The 20,469-nt window shown below is 31.6% G+C and overlaps 1 protein-coding gene across 1 annotated transcript in view; it reads left to right on the forward strand.

Moving 5' to 3' along the window:
• The first annotated feature begins 1,391 nt into the window (after positions 1-1,391).
• Positions 1,392-20,469, forward strand: part of LOC127728817 (PDF receptor-like) — a 33,358-nt gene continuing 14,280 nt past the window's right edge. The window contains exons 1-5 of the mRNA XM_052236426.1: positions 1,392-1,497; positions 12,313-12,476; positions 13,167-13,270; positions 13,720-13,885; positions 16,932-17,088. Coding sequence (XP_052092386.1) covers positions 1,392-1,497; positions 12,313-12,476; positions 13,167-13,270; positions 13,720-13,885; positions 16,932-17,088 — 697 coding nt within the window. The remainder of the gene's footprint in view (positions 1,498-12,312; positions 12,477-13,166; positions 13,271-13,719; positions 13,886-16,931; positions 17,089-20,469) is intronic.

The following is a 20,469-nucleotide window of genomic DNA, read 5'->3' on the forward strand; positions in this document are numbered from 1 at the left end:
GTAAACTGTATTTGAATTCGGCATAGTATAAAATAATTAAACTTGAATTCTTGTGAGTTTTAACCGAAAACGTAAACAAAGCAAATAAAACAAAAAATCGTGCACATATTAAACATACAACTGAATATTTATGTTCGCCTTTTTGACAAAATAATGGTTGTAAAAAAGTAAAACAACACGGTATTAGTTTGACTAATGGAGATATAGTATATTTTGTACTCACATTCAATGAGATGACTGGTCTTCTTTGTTTCGTGGACCATGACATTAGAGGAGTCTTAAAATACCTTATGTTACGACGTGACAATTATCATGTCGTGTCAAAACATTGTAATAGAATTATCTACAGAAATTGTCTGTGAGTGTTTAGAGATAAAAAAAAATACTATGTGTAGACACCCGACGAGTTAAAGGAGTGAAATCTATGAAATAAATAAATGAGGGAATCTGTTTTTGTTTGTGGATTTTCCGTCTTCTGGATCAAATCAATCATTATTGATCTATATCCTAAAGTTAGTTTACAATCTTTACCATGTTAAAAGGACCGGACTCCAGTAATATAACCAAGTAATATAACAAGGGCGGGTTCAGATGGAAAGCTATTGCAAGCAATAAAGACTTCCACCCTATTCACTACGCGATTTCATCAGATGACTATATAAAACCAAAATTCCCGGCTAAAACTAGGCAAACTAATTCACTTGAGTCACGTACCACGATTCCTCTAGTGAGCACATGTGTTCTAATAGAAAAGAAATGATATGGGGTATCCATCAATGACACAAAATCAGTATGTGTACAGCAAAAACACAAAAACCTGTTCTTCATCTCAAAGTCACAGTGATGCCTTCATGTCTAGTTTTAATCAACTTATAATAAAATAAAAAAAATGATAATGGTATTGTTCGGAGAGCATGTTCAGTCAAATTTGTAAGACATATAATACTACAAAAAAACTACTGAACAAATTGTTATTATGTTTACCTGACCCAAAGACACTATTCTTATTGGAACTTAATTTGGATTACTTATTTACCGTTCTTCTTAAACCTGTACTATTCTTTTCATCTACAAACATATTCTATATCTAAGATTTGTATTTTAGTTTTCTAGAATTACGCGCTGACGAGCTAAAAAAAAATCCAGCACGATTTTGTAATTGTAACTTATAATGGAGTCTGTGACTATTAAGCAATACTGATAATACCAAAAACAGGTAAATATATGCTAGAAAAAATGAAAACGGAACATAACTGACAGGAAACTTTTGTTATGATTATTTTGTCATTGTTCTTGTAAAATGCTTACAATAGTAAAACGATTGGACATTGACATAAACATTGAATTTTTGAAATCCTGTCAGCAACTCGTTTCTTTTTGTTGCAGGTAAAATGTATTGTAACGGCACCTGGGATAAAGTGTTGTGTTGGCCTTCAGTGGCCGCTGAAACTACCGTGTTCTTACCATGCCCGCCACTACCAGGCTTGGACCCAACCAGTAAGTACTCATTACTGTACTCAACATGGCTAGACTCGAGCCTATCAAGTGAGTATTATACAATTATACCTCGACTCCTGTGCTTTGGCTTGATAAGCCATTAATGATTTTCTTGCATCTATAATATCCACAACTACCAACTTGTTTCCATTACAGTTGTACGTATAATCGACTTTCATCAGCACATTGCATAGCAAAGAACTATGCAGATATGCTACACTGTATATTTTCTTACATTTTCCACCATTTTCTACATAAAAAAATGCCTGTGCCAAATCAGGAATATGACAACTGTTTTCCATTCGTTTGATGTGTTTGGGCTTTTAATTTTGCCATTTGATAATGGACTTTCCTTTTTTGAATTTTCCTTGGAGTTCGGTATTTTTGTTATTTTACTTTTACCTACATCCACACAAAACGTTGAACGTGTGTTGGTCTTTCTTATTTGAAGATACTAATCTGTTTACTCTCTTTTAGATAAGAACAGGTTAGGATTTATATTCATATATGTATGTTCAACTGTGTCATCACTGTCATTGTATTTACGTCTCTCAAAATGTATGTTCATCTATGTTAGAACGGCTTAGTTGCCCACACCACTACTCATGTATGTTCAATCGTATGAGCACGGTCAGATCTCTAATGTTACCATCCAATGATAAACTGTTTCACACAAGTCAGATTACATGTATGTTCAATCGTATGAGCACAGTCAGATCTCTAAAGTTACCATCCAATGATAAACTGTTTCACACAAGTTAGATTACATGTATGTTCAATCGTATGAGCACAGTCAGATCTCTAACGTTACCATCCATATATGATAAACTGTTTCACCCAAGTCAGATAACATGTATGTTCAATCGTATGAGCACGGTCAGATCTTTAACCGTTACCATCCATATATGATAAACTGTTTCACACAAGTCAGATTACATGTATGTTCAATCGTATGAGACCAGTCAGATCTCTAACGTTACCATCCAATGATAAACTGTTTCACACAAGTCAGATAACATGTATGTTCAATCGTATGAGCACAGTCAGATCTCTAACGTTACCATCCAATGATAAACTGTTTCACACAAGTCAGATTACATGTATGTTCAATCGTATGAGCACAGTCAGATCTCTAACGTTACCATCCAATGATAAACTGTTTCACACAAGTCAGATTACATGTATGTTCAACTGTGTTACAACGATAACATTAGTTACGCCACTGTATGTGTATCATTAACTGTGTCTGCACGGCAAGGTTACTTACGTAACTGCCCGTGCAATTTCAAATATGTTAGAACGGCTAAGGTACTTCCATTACTGTACATGTACCAGCATGTTCAACTGAGTCTGCAAGGTCAGATAACTTACGTCCCTATCCATTCATGCTCAACTGTGTAACAACGGTCAGGCTAGATACGTCACTATCCATGAATGATCAACTGTGTCTATGGTACTAATTCACAAACCTTGTATGACAACGGTCATATTACTAACGTCAAAACAGCTTAGTTACTTTCATTACTGTACATGTACCTTAGTGTACCGGTATTTTCAACTGTGCGTAAATGGGTGATCTCACGGATTTAAAAAAAAATATGCATTCAACCTAAAAAAAAATGATATATGTAACTTTTATACTTTCTGAGATATTGCAAAACTTAAATTAAATATCCGGAAAAGAAAGCACTTATATAAAGCACCTTAATGTCGTTCAAAAGTTTAGCAATTTTGACTTTAAACTATTATTTCTCAAACTCCTGTCCTACGAATGTTTTTTTTTTTTTAAATTATGTTATTGCAACTGATTTTGTTTTATTGCCAACCAATTTCGTTTTTTTATATAATGAATGATTGAATATTCTGCAAAATTCAACGTCGATGTTGTGACTGCATTGTGATGCATCAAAATCTTATTTTTCGACGTTTGAGATATTACAGATACACTTGAATGATTTGTACTGCAAATACGAATATTATTTTCATATCAGTGAAACCAAAATTATTGACGAAAATTTGTAGAACAGGTTTTTTTACGTGGATATAAATTTTCTATAACTCCGAAAGTATGAAAGTTATTCTTATCATTTTATCGATATATAAACGTTAAGCCCCTAACCACGTAAGAGAGAGAGAGAGAGAGAGAGAGAGAGAGAGAGAGAGAGAGAGAGAGCAAAAACAAAACATTTTCAATTCTATATCAATAAAAAGAAATGTTAAATTTAATAGAGCACGTTCGAATTTGACAAAGAATATTTTGTAATTTCGATATACATGATAAAAGAAAAGCAATGTCGTTTGCATTTCCATTTTCAATCTACTAAAGGAATAAACAAAGTCGTTGTCGCTTGTCAAGAGCACTTCCAGAAAATCCTATCACTTTTTATTAATAGAAAAGATAAGGTCCTGAAAGATTGTCTGAATTGATTTATTGCCGGTTCCTTCTATATAATGCACCAATTAGTGTACGGCCAATTACTTCTCGTCTCATAAAACAAAGCAAAATGTCTCTATTTTATATTCTGATCTCGTTCCGATATTCAAATGTATGTTTTTTTTTAAATTATCGAGCTCTCTCGCTCTTGATGAAATTAAATCAACCTACACTTTAATTATCACCCAATCGTATATCACGCATTATTTCGTAACGCAATTTTTGTTTTCGCAAATTCAGAAAATAAATGTCAATACTTTATATCATGATTCAGGTAATACACAATGTTTTGTTTGACCTTTCGTACGGTCCCTATAGTTGCTAAATGTCATTTGGTCTCTGGTGGAGAGTTGGACTCATTGGAAATCATACCACATCTTCTTATTTTTATATTTGACAACTTTCTTTATACATTGTTCTTTGAACAAAATTATCAAAAATTCATTGAAAAATTTGATATTAAAATCAACATTCGTTTACCACAGGTTTCCAAACCAAACTCTCCATTATCTATAGCTGCGTTGTGAAATAAAGGAAATTACTTGTTATGCAATTGACAAAAATATTATTTGTAGATTATATAATGATCACAAATATCCATGTCTCCAGATACTCTATGAAAAAAGTTATCACTCTAACGGCAATATTCTAGACAAAGAAGAAGCAGAATTCTTGAACAATTAATCTCAAATCAGTAAAACTCGTTCTATGCTCACATTTCGTAAATTGTCTGGAGATTCGTTTATCATCATCTAAAACCCAAGATCTATAATGTGTTAAAATATTTGCTATAGCAATGTTTTTACATGCAGAAACCTAGGAGGAGTTATAATAGACAATTATAAAAGCGCATATCTTGAACATAAAATATTAAATTCATTTTACCAAAGGAACACGTAGAAAATTGTACCGATCTAATTGTGTTAGAGGATAAAAAAATAAAAATAAAAGAAGAATGTGTATGAGGACACGAATGGCCCCGCTCAAGCTTCAAACAAACGAAAATGGGACGGACGGACGGAAAGACGGAAAGACGGAAGGACGGACGGTCGGTCAAGGGTAATACTTAATGCCCCCGTCCCCTATGGCGGGGGCATAGAAAAGAGGACAATACTCTAGGAATAAAAAGCAAAATAAACAAGACATAGAAATGCATAGAACATACATCATAAGTGTTTATACTTTATGTATTTGACATAACCAATAGATTTAGTCAAACTGTATTTTGATTAGTAATTTGAAACCTGAATGATCTCGAATAACCCGTAAACAGTAAATTTTAATAGAAAGGGTATTACAAATGAATCGGTATATGGTATTGTAATAAGTAAATAGACATATTTCTGAACTTAGTACAGTCAACTTCACACAACAAAGGGACATACATGCATCTAGTACTTTTAAAATGGTTGAAATCAATCTGTTAAATTAAACCTAACCTTGACAATTAAATGTAAATGTATCTTCCTGTCAAGTCTTATTCATTTATTGTTTTTGCAACATTTCATGTCGTGTCAATTGCTTTTTTAAATCTATGTGCTTCACCAAATCCAAAAGGTGATTTTGAAATGTACTTATTTCTGATGTTAAAAGTGATCTTAAAAGGAGTATCAAGATCTTTCACCATAGAATTTTACAATTAAATATACTTGGTCTCTTAGGGCTCTGAGTACACCATCAATTTTACAGAATTCTATTTCAACGCATGGTAATGTGATTATTCCAGAAGTAAACATAAGCCTATTTTCAAATGTCAACAACCAATAAACTCCTTCAAATCGTCTATCAATAAGAAGGACTTATTCTAATTGTATATTGAAAATGCCAAACTTGACAAAAACAAATGAAAATGGAATTTCATTAGACGTACAAATACAAGGATAAATCCGAATCATTGATCTAATTTCGGATATCGTGCTACAAATTTAAAAAGAAAATTCTTTCCGACACAGAATTGTTGTAACATGTCTAATAGACTTCTTCAAGTTTTAGTCAATTTCAGACATTTAGATGTTGTAGATAATCTAAACAATAATACTTATTGATAAAAGTATGATAGGATACATATCATAATGAAGAATATATTTGGCAAGGGAAACGTTTGCAGTTGCTTGAATCCAGTTTCTGGAAGCAAGAAATAGAATGTGTTAAAGAGACAACAACCCGACCAAAGAGCAGAAAATAGTCCATGGCCACTAATGAGTCTTCAATGCAGTGAGAAAAATCCCGCACTCGGAGGTGGATTCTGTTTTCCATAGCAATTATGTAAATTACAAGTTTTTGTATAATATTTTCCAAGACTCTTACCAGTACAGTTTAAAATTGATACCATTATTTCTAGGTTGATATGGCATACTGAACGGATTATAGATGTGTCTTTTTCGAAGTATTAGTTTGTTAAAAAAGATTTCACTGACAATATGAATTAAAAGATATACTTTGACAACAATATAAAAAAGAAGACACTCATGCTTAAAATTTGACAAAAATCAATTCACCTCGTATTTGTCATCAATTATCTGTAGATTACCAAGTCTTCTTCTCATGTTTGTTATATATCAACTGCATCTGAAAACGTTGAGCTTATTCTGAAGTGACAAGAATATTAAAGTATGTTGTCTGATTAATTTTCAGCAAGGACAATGGTATAACAAACAAATTTAAAAAATTAGGTCACGTTTGCATGTGGTAGTTAAGGCCTCATCTTTGTTTTAGAAAAAAATAACAATTGAAATTGTTGATCAACGTATATAATAAATTAATATGGCCTTGACAAAAAAACTTAGTTCTGAATACCTTGCTAGATAATAAAATAATAAACTTTAAGGCATAAACAGTTGTGAAAATAAAAGTGAAATGATGAAATGAATACATGGAATAAACAAACTTAAACATATTATCTATCGTGTAATAAATCTAACCAATCAAATTTCTAATAAAAAAAGACACAATTGCTTACTTAAGTAACTTGTTACATGTAAAAATGTGGTAATGATCAAATATAACTCGAACAATTATTTACTCTGAAAGCAGTCAATTTTGTTATAATTCACTTAATCAGTTATAGGGTAGAGCTTTCTAGATCAATTATAGGGTCAAAATGTTCAAAAGTATTCTAGGATAGAACTTTCCAAACCTGTTCTAGGGCAGAAAAAGGTAAAATAAAAAAAATACCGAACTGCAAGGAAAATTCAAAACGGAAAGTCCCTTATCGAATGGCAAAACCAAAAGCTCACATATCAAACGAATGGAAACAACTGTCATATTCCTGACTTGGTACAGGCACTTCCTTATGTAGAAAATGGTGGATTAAACCTGGTTTATAGCTAGATAAACCTCTCACTTGTATGACAGTCGCAAACAAATCCATTATATTGACAACAATGTGTGAACAAAACAAACTGTCAGAATCTGTTCTAGGTTAGAACTGTCCAAAACTGTTCCATGGTAGAACCACTTCTGTCAGAAACTGTTCTTTATGTGTAAGATTGTTCTGCAGACGGTTCTTAATCGATTCTCTAGACAGTTCCTAATAGATTTTAAGAGAGGTCAGAACTGACCCCAACTGTTTGAATATTTTCATCAATCTATAATAATGGACCCGCTCATCAGGTATATTTATATCAAACCCAAACCAATGTGGAATAGACATGACAAAAAGTAGGAACAACAAAAGTTCCGAACTCCAAGGTATATTAAGGGGATGTCTATAAAAACTGACAAAACCAAATACTCGACTGTACCAACAAACGGAACGACTGCCATACTCCTGACAGCTGGATAAACCTTCAATTTGTTTGATAGCTGACTATAGTTGAATATAATTATATTGACAAAACTAGTGTGAGTAACCCAAACAGACAAAGTTGGCTAACATGACTATAATTGAGATCCAGCAGTCAAAATTGTGTAGACATACATTATAGATATATAACATAACTAAATTAAATAATAAAACAAATAAACACAATTGTCAATAACTGCATATATACTAACAAAGACGCCAACAAAAAAAAAGAAGTTAACTTTATAACGGGTCTTGTGAGAGCGGTTCACATCCAACTTAACTTTAGAACTTGTGGAATAACAGGTCAGATCCAAGATGACTTTACAACTGGCCTTTAATGAGCAGTTATGCTCCAAATTAACATTTGCGAAGGACTGGTTGTGATGAAGGTAGTCCCCCGTCTTTACTACAATAGCAGTCTTGGGGAATGAATTAACTTGATTTGCAGGTTATAAACTGTGCCATCTGTATCCTGGTTAATAAATGATCAATACAAATAATATTGCGAAACTGCAGTCGCAGAAGTACTGACAGGATTCCAAGAGATTAAATTGTATAAGACATTATAATACATGTATTGACCATACATGTAATCAACTGATTTTGTCCTGTCTCTTAATTCAAAAACTTTTCAAAGTCATTATTTAACCCAACTTGTAGCACTTGTAGTATCAATTCTATGAAGAGAAAGAAAATAAAACCCATTCCTTTCCATGCAGACAGCTACTTGGATATAGACATCTGTCAAAGCTTAAATTATCCCAAAAGCTGCAGTATAATTACTTTAGTGAAAGTTCTTTGTAAAATACTAGATTAAAGTTTCCTGTGTATGATATAATATTGTACTAAGGACAAATTGACAAGACCTGAAGTTATTATCACGCCAATCCCTCAAAATTATAATTTCACCGCTGAAATTATACCTTATCTGTTGTAAACCGTTTATACAGAATCTTTTAGTTTGACAGGTTAATTGTCAGCAATATCTGAAGGAAAATTCAGGACATGAGCTAAAGATATTAAATGGTTTTATTCAAGAACTAAATATGTGATAAAACTAACCTCACAGTTAAAGCATAAAGCGAATGAAACTGATTTGATTGTGCGCTAAATTTCTGTCTGGAATTACTTTCATCAGATATTTTAGAGATTAAACGTCCTTGAAGCAAGATATGTTAAATTTTATAGGCCCTAAACAGTCTATTCGATAATGTCAGGTCAATTCTGCTGAACGATTTACACGTTTAGTTTTGACTGCAATTACATGATTTATATATTATACCCATCCCATTTTGTGCCAGTACCAAGTCAGGTTTTCTATGAAAATAAGAAGACACAAATAAGAGACAACCCTCAACCAGAGACCAAATGACACAGAATATCTAGACCATTTTCATTTTGTTGTTCAGTGCAGTTTTTCTTTGTTGGAACGTCTATTTTCTCAGAGGTATCGAGTGTTGATGGTTGCTTGTGTCTGTTGTAATGTCCCAATATATTTGGTTATTCCTTTTACCCTTGTCATTTGTTGTTTCAATATTTCCCACTCTAAGAAACCATCAGAAATGAATTTTCCAGGGTTAGTACAAAAGTTATACTCTCTTAAAAGATAATTATTATTTTCTTAAATAATTATACTTAGTATATTATAAATGCTACAAATGGGAAGAAGCGGTTCCTTTTTTTTTATATATATATATAAAGATCATTTTTTTTCGACTTATGAGTTTGAATATCCCTTTGGTGTCTTTCGCCTCTCTTGAACACACCATTTTGCTTTTTTATATATGGAAATATTTATGGATAATTGTAGATACATACATAATTGCAATGGAACTGTTAAAAAAAATTAAAGCAAATTTACTCTTTAAATTTCTTTGATATATCAGATTTCTACATGTGTCTTTGATGTCTTATATATGTCCCTGTATGTAATGGTAATACATGTAGAACGATCATGTTCAGTCGTACATGAACCGAATGACGTACAAATATATGTTTTATGTTAGATTTTGCTTTATTGAGTAAGGTAAAATTTAAGTTAAGAAGGATGAATGAAAAGTGGTACAAAGTTTTGAACTCTGTTAATGTGAGTGTTTGTACCTGTAACAAGGGAATATTAAGCACACATATACTTTGTGCTAGCTTTGCATAAATACTTGCTTTAAAATATACATCATTGTTTGGTATTATCAACTTTCAGGTGTATATTTGTTGTTTAAATTACTGATGCCATCGAATAAAATGATATTTCAAGAATGACTTTTAATGTGCGCTACATGGCGTTAAATACATAAACTGGTTCAACCATTTCATATGTTCATACTCGTTCCATTGTATGTGACCCCTAGATGTTGTTTTTTTAATTTCTAATGTGGCAACAAAATTCGTTTAATCTGATGAATATGTCAAAGATGTCCTTAAATGCGTTGTACAATTTGACAATGTCCATTAATTCACAAAGTTAGTTGATATGTATATCCTAAGCCAACAATAAATAAGCTTATTATAGTCCATGGATATCCAGCCCATCCCAAATAGGTTCTTGACAGTGCTAGTTAGAGGTTATTATATGGAGTAATATTTTTTTTACACAATTAGTAAGGCTTATCTGACTGAAAGTGGGCATCTAATGAATAGTTACATCAATAATGATCCTTCATTTTTCGAAATATGAAGTCAATAAAACATTACACATTTAACAACACTATGAGCAATGCGAAGCCTGCCAAAGAGGGAAATCATCTGCTCCGTAAGGACATCCATTAAGAAAACTTCGTATGAATGATGAGGCGTTATGGATTGTTGTCATTCATTTCTCAGTGACATTATGCAAATGAGAAGGAAACAAGTTCGTTATACATGTATTATGCAATTTGTGCGCATTGTCAGGTCAGGTAAAATTATTTTAAATTATGTATCATGATGTGTATTAATTTTGATGCGGCAATTAATCCATGACATTATCTGAAATCTCCTTCATTCATATGTATACGTAGAGGTCTCATAATTATGTCATTTTCACAAATTTCAAGTAATTTACATATGATTTAACAACAAATCGGTTAACTAAATTGAGTTAAATATAGTTATTATACCAAATCCTAAAACATCAGCTCTATTACTTTATAATAACATTGTCATATAACATAAAAATTACATATTTTGATATCTCATGTCATTTTATATATATTTTTTTTATTTATAATTGTTTTTAAATTATGCACATTAATAAAACCTCAATGCTACACGGGACTGTCATTTTATGTACGTCTTACAATATTAATTTACAAAACAAACTCGCAAGCTCGTGCAATAAGATATACTAAACGGCACAATAGTCTTCAATATAAGTGCAATAACCTATAGTATACAAGGTTCATTCAATACTTGCTCTCAATTTTTTGTTCTTGAAAATTATAGTCACTCACATCTAACATACTTATTATGACAATCTTATGATCATGAATAGTAAATATATGTCTATCATCAAAACATCTGCTATAAATGTGGATTTCCTTATCATTTTACTTTCATTTTCAATAAGTTATGCACACAAATAGAACTTTTTAGTATTTTTGATGATTGGGCATATATTTATAAATCCTTTGTCGTAACAAGAAAAACAATTCAAAACCTCAATCATATCTCTGATGTACAGGAGTGTTTTTTTTCACATTTCTGGAATTGATGAAAGAATATTTACTGAGATTATTAATTTTATTGGTAAGGCTGTGTGTGAGAGAGGACATATACTATAATTGTTAAACTCAACGGAGGACAAAGACAAACAACAGACTATAAAACACAACACAGAAAACGAAAGACTAAACAACAAGAACCCCACCAAAACCGGGGGGAATCTCAGGTGCTCCGAACGGGTAGGCTGATCCTGCTTCACATGTGGCATTTGTGTGCTGCTCGTGTGAGTAAAGATTTGGTGATCAGTTTCATTTGATGATGTCATTCGACGTGAAGGGAACTGAATTGTGGTTGTTACGACAATTGGAACATATCCATCTTGAACTGTGAAACATATATTCCATGACGGTCAAACAACTTGTGATGCCGGACTTAACATTTTCGAAGTGATGACTTCCACTTTACTACTTGGAACCTTTGCTCTAATAACTTCATTGTAAACAACAGCTATCTATCAAGGATATCCTTATAGGAACCGCAAGCTCAAGAACATCGTTACACAACCAGGATATATATACTCCATATGCATGCACTGCTGGAATGTTGCTAATCAGCAACATCATGATAGATTTATTACAATACATACTAATGAACAAGTAATTGATGGTTAGCCCTGATAAAAAAAATGTATTTAAAATACTGACAAACTTACACGAATATCTGATTGTTGTGTAAAGGGTGTTTTAAGAAAAAATTTTTTTTTTTTAAATTGAGGGCGGAGACGAAGAATGAATGACATAAGGATACAATATTTTGTTTTTATTAATTACACAAAATCCCTTCACATCACCTACAAAGCTAAAAATCAAAGAAACAGGGGTGTATTGCTGCTCCTAATTCAATTGTATTTTAGTTAAAACATAATTTAAATGATCGTATCTTTCTTTTTTATTAGAAGAGGCATTCCGTAAATGTGGCGCAGGAGGGCGATGGGAAAATAAAAACCCTGGAGATTACAGTTTGCCAAAGGGTTACACTAATTATACAGTGTGTTATACACCTGAAGCCTATGAAGTATACCTGAAATTTATGGCAGGCAAAACAGCTGAAGAAAGACAGGTATGTATTTATATTGTCTATGTGCCTTGAAACAAACACATGATAAAAATGGCATAGCTTCATCTGAAGTAATAAAATGGCCACCAGTTCATGAATACATTACATACATTTTGAAAACACCACTCAGCAATTGAACTTATTGGGTGTTTGTTTTTTTTTCATTTAAACCAGTTGTTTGATGTCATTTCACAATCTTTCGGTTTTTAACTTTATAAAAATAGACCATTCTAGAAAAGTTGCTTTGGAAATTAGAAAAAAGTAATGTCAGTTTCACTTAAAATATGTATTTTAATGTATATCCCATAAAGAATGCAAAACTATGATTACGACTAGTTTACATCTTGAAAACTCGGTGAATTTATACTAAAAGTAACGGTACAATTCTCAAGTCTTGGAACTTATCTTTGTTTTAGATCAATGAATAACAGTTAATTTTAAATTTTGTAACTTACTTAGCTTTGGATGTGAATTGTCAGGATGCATGGTTGATGAACCATTTCAATTCTTCAACGTTAATAGTACAACAGTGCAATATATTTTTTTTTATAAAAATCATTCGAAATGTAGATCTACTGAAGGTAAAGGGTCTATTAACGTTTGAATTTCAACATTTAGTCGGAAATGATATTCAAAGATACAATTAGAGAAACTAAGCTTTTAAATTAAATAAATGTAACATATATTTTTCAGTGTATGAAACATATTGCAGCAGGAACAAGGACAATGGAAATAGTTGGCCTTTCGATATCTTTGGTTGTGTCACTCATATCAGTGTTCATATTCACTTATTTTAGGTGAGATTACTTTATTGATAAGTTACCTACCACCGGTCTTCACGGAACTTTTTTTCAAAAAAACTATTACTGTCCCGACGACATTACTATAGTACTGTTAATCATGAAGACTGTGCCACGTTGATGAGTTGTTTGTTACGATAAAATATAATTTGATAACAAACTTAATAAAACACTTACAGCTTGAAGATTTTTTATCCGAAATAGTTCCAAAAGGTTTTGGAAGTTTTATAATACTATAATTCAACCTTTCATTTACTAATGATACATATAAGGTAATCAAACAAGCATGGAATTGGACTGGAAATGCATGGTTATAACAACAGCTACAAAAAAACTTATTACTCGAGATTAAAATTCTGTCTTGTGTTTTTGGTTTGAAAACTTACCTTTTAATATACAAAACAAACATTTGCTTATCTTTTCTTATCCAAATGTTTCTTTTTCAGGAGTTTAAGATGTCATCGAACACGAATTCATCGAAACTTATTCGTTTCAATAATTGCTCAAACTATAATTCGACTTGTTTTGTACTTGGACCAGTATGCTGCCCGGTTAAAGGGAGGAGAAGTTGGTGGAGCGGCTGGTTCCAATAGTCAGACTATATTTGATACTGTACGTATTCGACTTCACTCAAATGATACTGATAATTTTAACCATTGAGGTGTAATATAAATGCCTTTGTTATACTTTAAAAGTTAACCAGCGATAATGGTTGTATGTCTTCTTCAGCTATTATCCTTGTAATAACAAAACATCTTCGATTTTTAATGCGCATGATATTTCTTCGTTTAACAAAATCTTTAGACTATTTATTTTTCCTGTATCCGACGGATTGCGAGCATAAACATTAACTATGGTATATAATTATGACAACCATGCAAAAGACCAATCACTTAAAAATACATTGAAAAAACTAGCCCATTTAGTTCAAAGTAAATGATGTATTTTGATTTTGAAATGATTATAACACTAGAGCCATCACCCCGTTTTATTCATAACAGAGTGTGTTTTCTAATAATTTATTAATACTTACACGTAAGCACATCTTTGAAAATAGATGCGTGTAATTTTAAAGTTGTTAGGCATTCCTTCAATTCTACCCATTTGAGAAACAAATAAGATTGCAGTAACGATATCTTAAAATGAAGGAACCATACCTTAATGATTGACTAACACGCTTGTATTTCTAATTAGATGGAACCTGTCTAATCGTAAATCAAAATGATAAAAATTAGCACTTTAGAAAGCTTGTGTAGTTGACACCTAGGAAACGATCTGATACAACATATTGATCAAATTTTATCTTATTTTTTATAAAAAGTTTTTTTATTTACTGCATAGAAGAGTATTTATTTGACGTTTCTGTGCAGTTAGAAATGAATGAAATATAAGTGTTTGTTAGGGAAAGATGTAAACAGATAAGGTTCAGTATTATAAAAGTAAATAATACTATTCTACACTAAATTGCTTAATAACTTTACATGAGTTTCAATTGCGAAAATTGCTAACATTTGCAATTTAAGAAATTGAGTAAAAGAATACTCAGATATCTTTATACATGTAATTCTATTTTTAAACTTTGCCAAGAAATGTGTATACTTGTAAAACTTCCCATTATCTTGACTTTCTTGGACAATAATATGTGTGTGTAATATATCTGTGTGTAATATATGTATGACAAAAAACGTCCATGTTATGATAGAAATAAGAATAAAAACGGCAATTTCACAAATCTTATTCTATGTAATAGAATGAGATTCAACTTTGCAATCACTTGGATGCTTTGTAAAAAGCAGGCTGCCATACTGAAGGTTCTAAACTAAACGTCTTATTGAAGTTTATGGCTTTACTCTGACATTCTCCCTTAAATCTGCATTATCTTCATTAATTATACATGCATTATCCTTTGTAACACCTCAACCTTTCTTCTTCAATAAAATATACGATACAAAATCTATTTCGTCCTTAAATTAAAGATTTATTCATTTATTCACATTAATTTGGCTTGAAGACAATCAAATAACAATACCGAATAAATAACTGCTTTGTTAGGAAATCTGGTTAATAGCTAAACAATTACAATTCTGAGACTAAGATTTTGCATTGACAATTGTACTTCCAACATAATGGGAATCTAAGCCTGTTTACAGGTGTATATATACCAATATATTGATACATATGAATAAATGATGTGGTGTGTTTGTCAACGAGACCGCAATCCAACGACAAAAATATAAAAGGCGACACATAGTCTTCATCAATTCGTCCCGAGTCTATAAAACATCTTAAAATATCAAGAAAATCTACAAATAACAACCAAATAAAAATAAATAAAGATTGCATAAGACAACAATTGACACGGTTCCAGAAATTGAAAGTCATATGAATATGTGCCTTGTTTACCTTTAGTTTTGAGATTTCAACTCTTCCCTATTAATCATCATCAGTGGACTAAACCAAAAATCAGTACAGGAAAAATACTGAAAACTATAAATGATATGATTAGTCAACAAACACGCAAGAAAAATCGATATGAATAATAACCTTGTATATCATATCGTATCAAAGAATGCTCGCAGTTATTGAAGTTAAGGTCAAAGTAATTAACATGCTGATATGGAATCATGTCGTCCTCATTCTAATATTGGTTACTGTACTCCTTAGAAAATTTCTACAACAAAGGCAGACACAGTAAAAAGAGGACACGATTTTGTGAAATGTCAGTACAAGCTAAAAAACCACAATGCAAAAAAAAAAAAATAAATAAAAAATAAATATTTATAATCGATTCAAACTTTAATGTGGTTGGGAGTTTTAATTAAAATCCATAGAATGTTTTGATAATTTGTCAAAATGTAGTTTTTATCATGCTTTTTTCCAAAATATAATAAAAAGTATGGGTCACCGGACTTTTTTCACGCTACAGGTTGTCCAAATTTGTCAGATTTTGTATAGATTATGCATGGAAAATCCAATTTTATGTGATAAAAAGAAAAATACTCCATAGAATTTTAAGATAAAATGTGAGAAGATAGCTCTTATAACACGCTTTCAGATAAGAAAAAGAAAAAATGAGGTCACAGGACTTGTTTTCTTGCTACATATTGAAATAGGTAAATTCACAACACATTCTATTATAAAAATTACTCAATCTGAGTTATCTCCCCTACTATCTGAGTTATCTCTCCTTATATGGCAAAGTTGACAAAAAAGTTACTCAAACAAATATATTGTGTTTTTTTTAGAAAATACGGCAGTAAATATGATAAAACACATAATTTTCTATATTGAAATGAAAAGTCTTACACATGAATTACATACTACTCTCAAAATTTGCACATTTTACTAAAAATCTAGACCAATTGTTATCTGCTACTTCAAATTCCAAGATGGAGGAAGACACCCCAGCCACCTTTAATTAGCGAATTAGTGGTGTATATTGCTATCCACCAAAAGACGTACATTGTATGAAATATAAGTATTTGTACGCTCTACGAAACTGGAGAAAAACTCGGCGAGCCTAGCTGTTCTCCCCCTGATTCCAAAGCTCGTACAAATACATTTGATATTTAACTACAATGTACATATATTGTACGTATATAAAATAACATTCGTTAACTTGCAAAAGTTATATACTGTTTTATACATTCTATTTCAGCCTGTATTCTGCGAAGCTTTATATGCATTATTAGAATATACAAAGACAGTGCAATTCATGTGGATGTTGATAGAAGGATTATTTTTACACAATATGATAGCAGTATCCGTATTCTCTGGAAAGCCTAACTACCTTATATTTTATCTTCTTGGCTGGGGTAAGACTGGCACACTATTATTACACAAATTAAGCACTGGCATTAGAATGCATAATTATACAGTCACCTAAAATTTCTTAAGTAAAAATAAAACGAAAAACGCACAAATATGTATAAATATAACGCTTAACAATTTTGATATAAAAAGGAATACAGAACTTTCACAAATTAAGTCAACGGATCGAATCTTAGATATTTAAGTATCACAATCTATGAATACTTGTAATAGAAAAAAATGTATAATTTCGAAAACTTTCTTAAAAATCACAATTATGAGCCATTTTTTAGCTTTTAAAATTTCAACACATTAAAAATAAAAGTATGACACAATGCCAGAACCTCAATAACAATACCCTAATCTTTTCATAAGGAATGCACGACTGTTAGAAATTGACCCTTTGTTTAAATAATTAGAAGAAATTTTAACACACATAAAAAACACGTCTGTCTATCATATCTTATTTCAGAGCAAAACATGACGTAGATGTAAATTTAGGTCACTTTAAGGCCTTTAACAATGAGCAAAATTCCTATCGTACATTAAGCTATATGACGCATATTATTCTGCATTATTTGGCATTTCTGTGTTTAATGCTGTTTTCACCCCATGTTTGTATGTTAACATACATGTATATGTTTCTGTCGCCTCAGCTGACATTTAGTACACTGACTTTATGCTTGAAATACAATTATGAATAAAAGAAGAAGTGGGGTATACGACAGTATGACAGCTATCCTGTGGCACAAAAAATTAACAGAAATCTAGTTTAAACATTAACAATACCAATTTTACTGCACCAGATGTGCTTGTCAGCAATGCTTGTCTCTTCAGTTATACTCGAGGCAAACATATCGGATTACCCAAAATTGTATACCATCGTTAAAAGGTGGATAACACCAAAAACGAACCAAAAGTAAAGCCAAACCGGACAAGGAGTCAGATCATGAGGTCAACATACAGTTTTTGACAATAGCCAAGTGTCTATGTAATATGTCAAGCTATAAATCGCCCTAAGTTGTTAAAGTTGTCAAAAATTCCACAAACTTAAACTCTAAAAGATCTTCCATCAATACTAATTTATCTTAATCCCATAACAAAAAACATGAACACATGACATAAGCCAACTGCTGATGCGGTCCGTGACTGGTTACATTTTTTTTTACAGATCTCAACCCTCCCCTTTATTAATACCGATCAGTGGACTAACAAAAGGAACACATAAGAAAATATAATAAAAATCAGAACACGGTAACACTTTAACTTTAAAATAACGGTACTATAGATGACAAACACATTTAATCAACAATATAATTATATAAGCAAATATGTAAACGATATCAAAGAATGCGCGCATTTCATACAGTGATGTAATATACAGTATAGGAATACACAGTCTTATGCAATGCCGAGAAAAATATCTGTCCATTAATTTTTAAGATAAAAGAAAGGAATATTACCCCTACATATAATCATGAACCTGTCTCAAGTCAGCAGTTGTTCTGTGTCAAATCATTATGCTTTTGCCTGTAATTTTGATAATTTAACGTGATACCAGGTCCTTATAAAATAAGGCGATGTGGTATGATTGCCAATGAGACAACTATTCACCAAAGTTCAAATGAAGTGGAAAGCAATTACCGGTATAGACAATCGTACGGCCTTCAACAATGAGAAAAACCCATACCGTATAGTCGGCTATAAAAGGCCCCGACAAGAAAAATATGAAACAAACCAATTGAGAAAACGAACGGCCTTGTTTGTTTTATTTGTTTTTAAATTCATATATACGTTGAAGTCCTTACAAGCTTTACATATTGCAAACCCACCTGTCTAGTGTTTTAGACTATACCATATGTTATCGTCCTGTACATGTCTTTTTGTTATTTTGTTTACTACATAGTTCTCGTTTGGTTGATGTAATATCTTTGTATCATATTTTTGCATTCCCTTTTCTTCCTTTAGCAAATATAATAAGCATTCCATAGATTAAATATTAATAAAAGAATTTTTAAAATGCAAATGCTTTAGTTTTGTAGTACAAGTTCTAACCTATACATGTAAAATTATAGATCACAGTATCTGCGAATTCTGTCTTCTATTGTTAATATGTGTGCATGACTGTTGTTTAATATTCTCTTCTGTATTTGTGGTATTTGAGGTGTCTTGTATTATTAGAGCTCTCACTCCATATGGAATTTACTGACCCCATATATATCGTATTAGGTCACTAGCACACCGTGTAACGAATTTACCTTACCGACTATCTTCACAGGTGGTATTTTGACTAGCAGCCTATCAAAGTGATCAAGTCTTCAATACTTAGTATTAAGATCCTACTTCCATTTGTCTATACAGAAAACAAATGCCAACAATAGCAACTTTAAAGCTTTAAATTTGTTTTATGGATTAATTTCAATCGTTCATTACATGTATTATTATTACTTCGTCTGTTGAATCCTTTCAGATTTCTTTTTTTTTGTTTTGAAAGGGAAGTAACCCCGTTATGCAAACAATAACAACTTGTTAGCTTTAATTATGTTTTATAAAATTATTTCAACCTTTCATCATCAATTTCTTCGTCTGTTGAATCCTTTCAGATTTCTTTTTCAAGTTTTGTTTTGAAAGGGAAGTAACCCCGTTATGCAAACAATAACAACTTGTTAGCTTTAATTATGTTTTATGAAATTATTTCAACCTTTCATCATCAATTTCTTCGTCTGTTGAATCCTTTCAGGTTCTTCCTCAACACCGTGTTGTTTTTATGAAGGGTTGTGGCATCATTTTTGTTTTGAAAGGGAAGTAACTCCTTACTAACCCCATAGGTAACTAACCATGTATGGTTGCTAACCCTATATTTTTTATGACACCCTATATCAAATATGCATAGTCACCACGTGTAGTCCTTTAACCAATCATATCTCTATAAATCTATAGGAGGTAAGATAAATTATATAATCATACAAAATTTCGACATATTTAGAGTGTTTTATACATGTATAGATATGTAGTTGATAGAAATCTCACGTCCTCTGCTATTTAGTCTCACTCTATATGAAAGGTCAGGTGCTACAAATGTACACAGACTAGTAGACACCAAAATGAACAATGTCTTACAAACATTCATTACATATTGATTAATAGTTATAACAAAGGTTGACATCTTTTCAGAACTTATTAGGATTGTGGCGACATAACTGATTACAAACAGATTTGTGACGGGCTAATCGAAAGATTCAGTCTGTTCAGTTCCTATAAAGTATTTCTGTCTGAAATTGCAATACTTTTTTCTGTTTCTTGGAAAATAGCATATTTCCGAAAGTTTGTTGCATGTAAGAGTTATGTAAAACTGATTTTATTTGGCGCAAAACGAACACACAGTT

The sequence above is a fragment of the Mytilus californianus genome, unplaced genomic scaffold (genome assembly GCF_021869535.1).
Source record: "Mytilus californianus isolate M0D057914Y unplaced genomic scaffold, xbMytCali1.0.p SCAF_2, whole genome shotgun sequence".
NCBI lineage: Eukaryota > Metazoa > Mollusca > Bivalvia > Mytilida > Mytilidae > Mytilus > Mytilus californianus.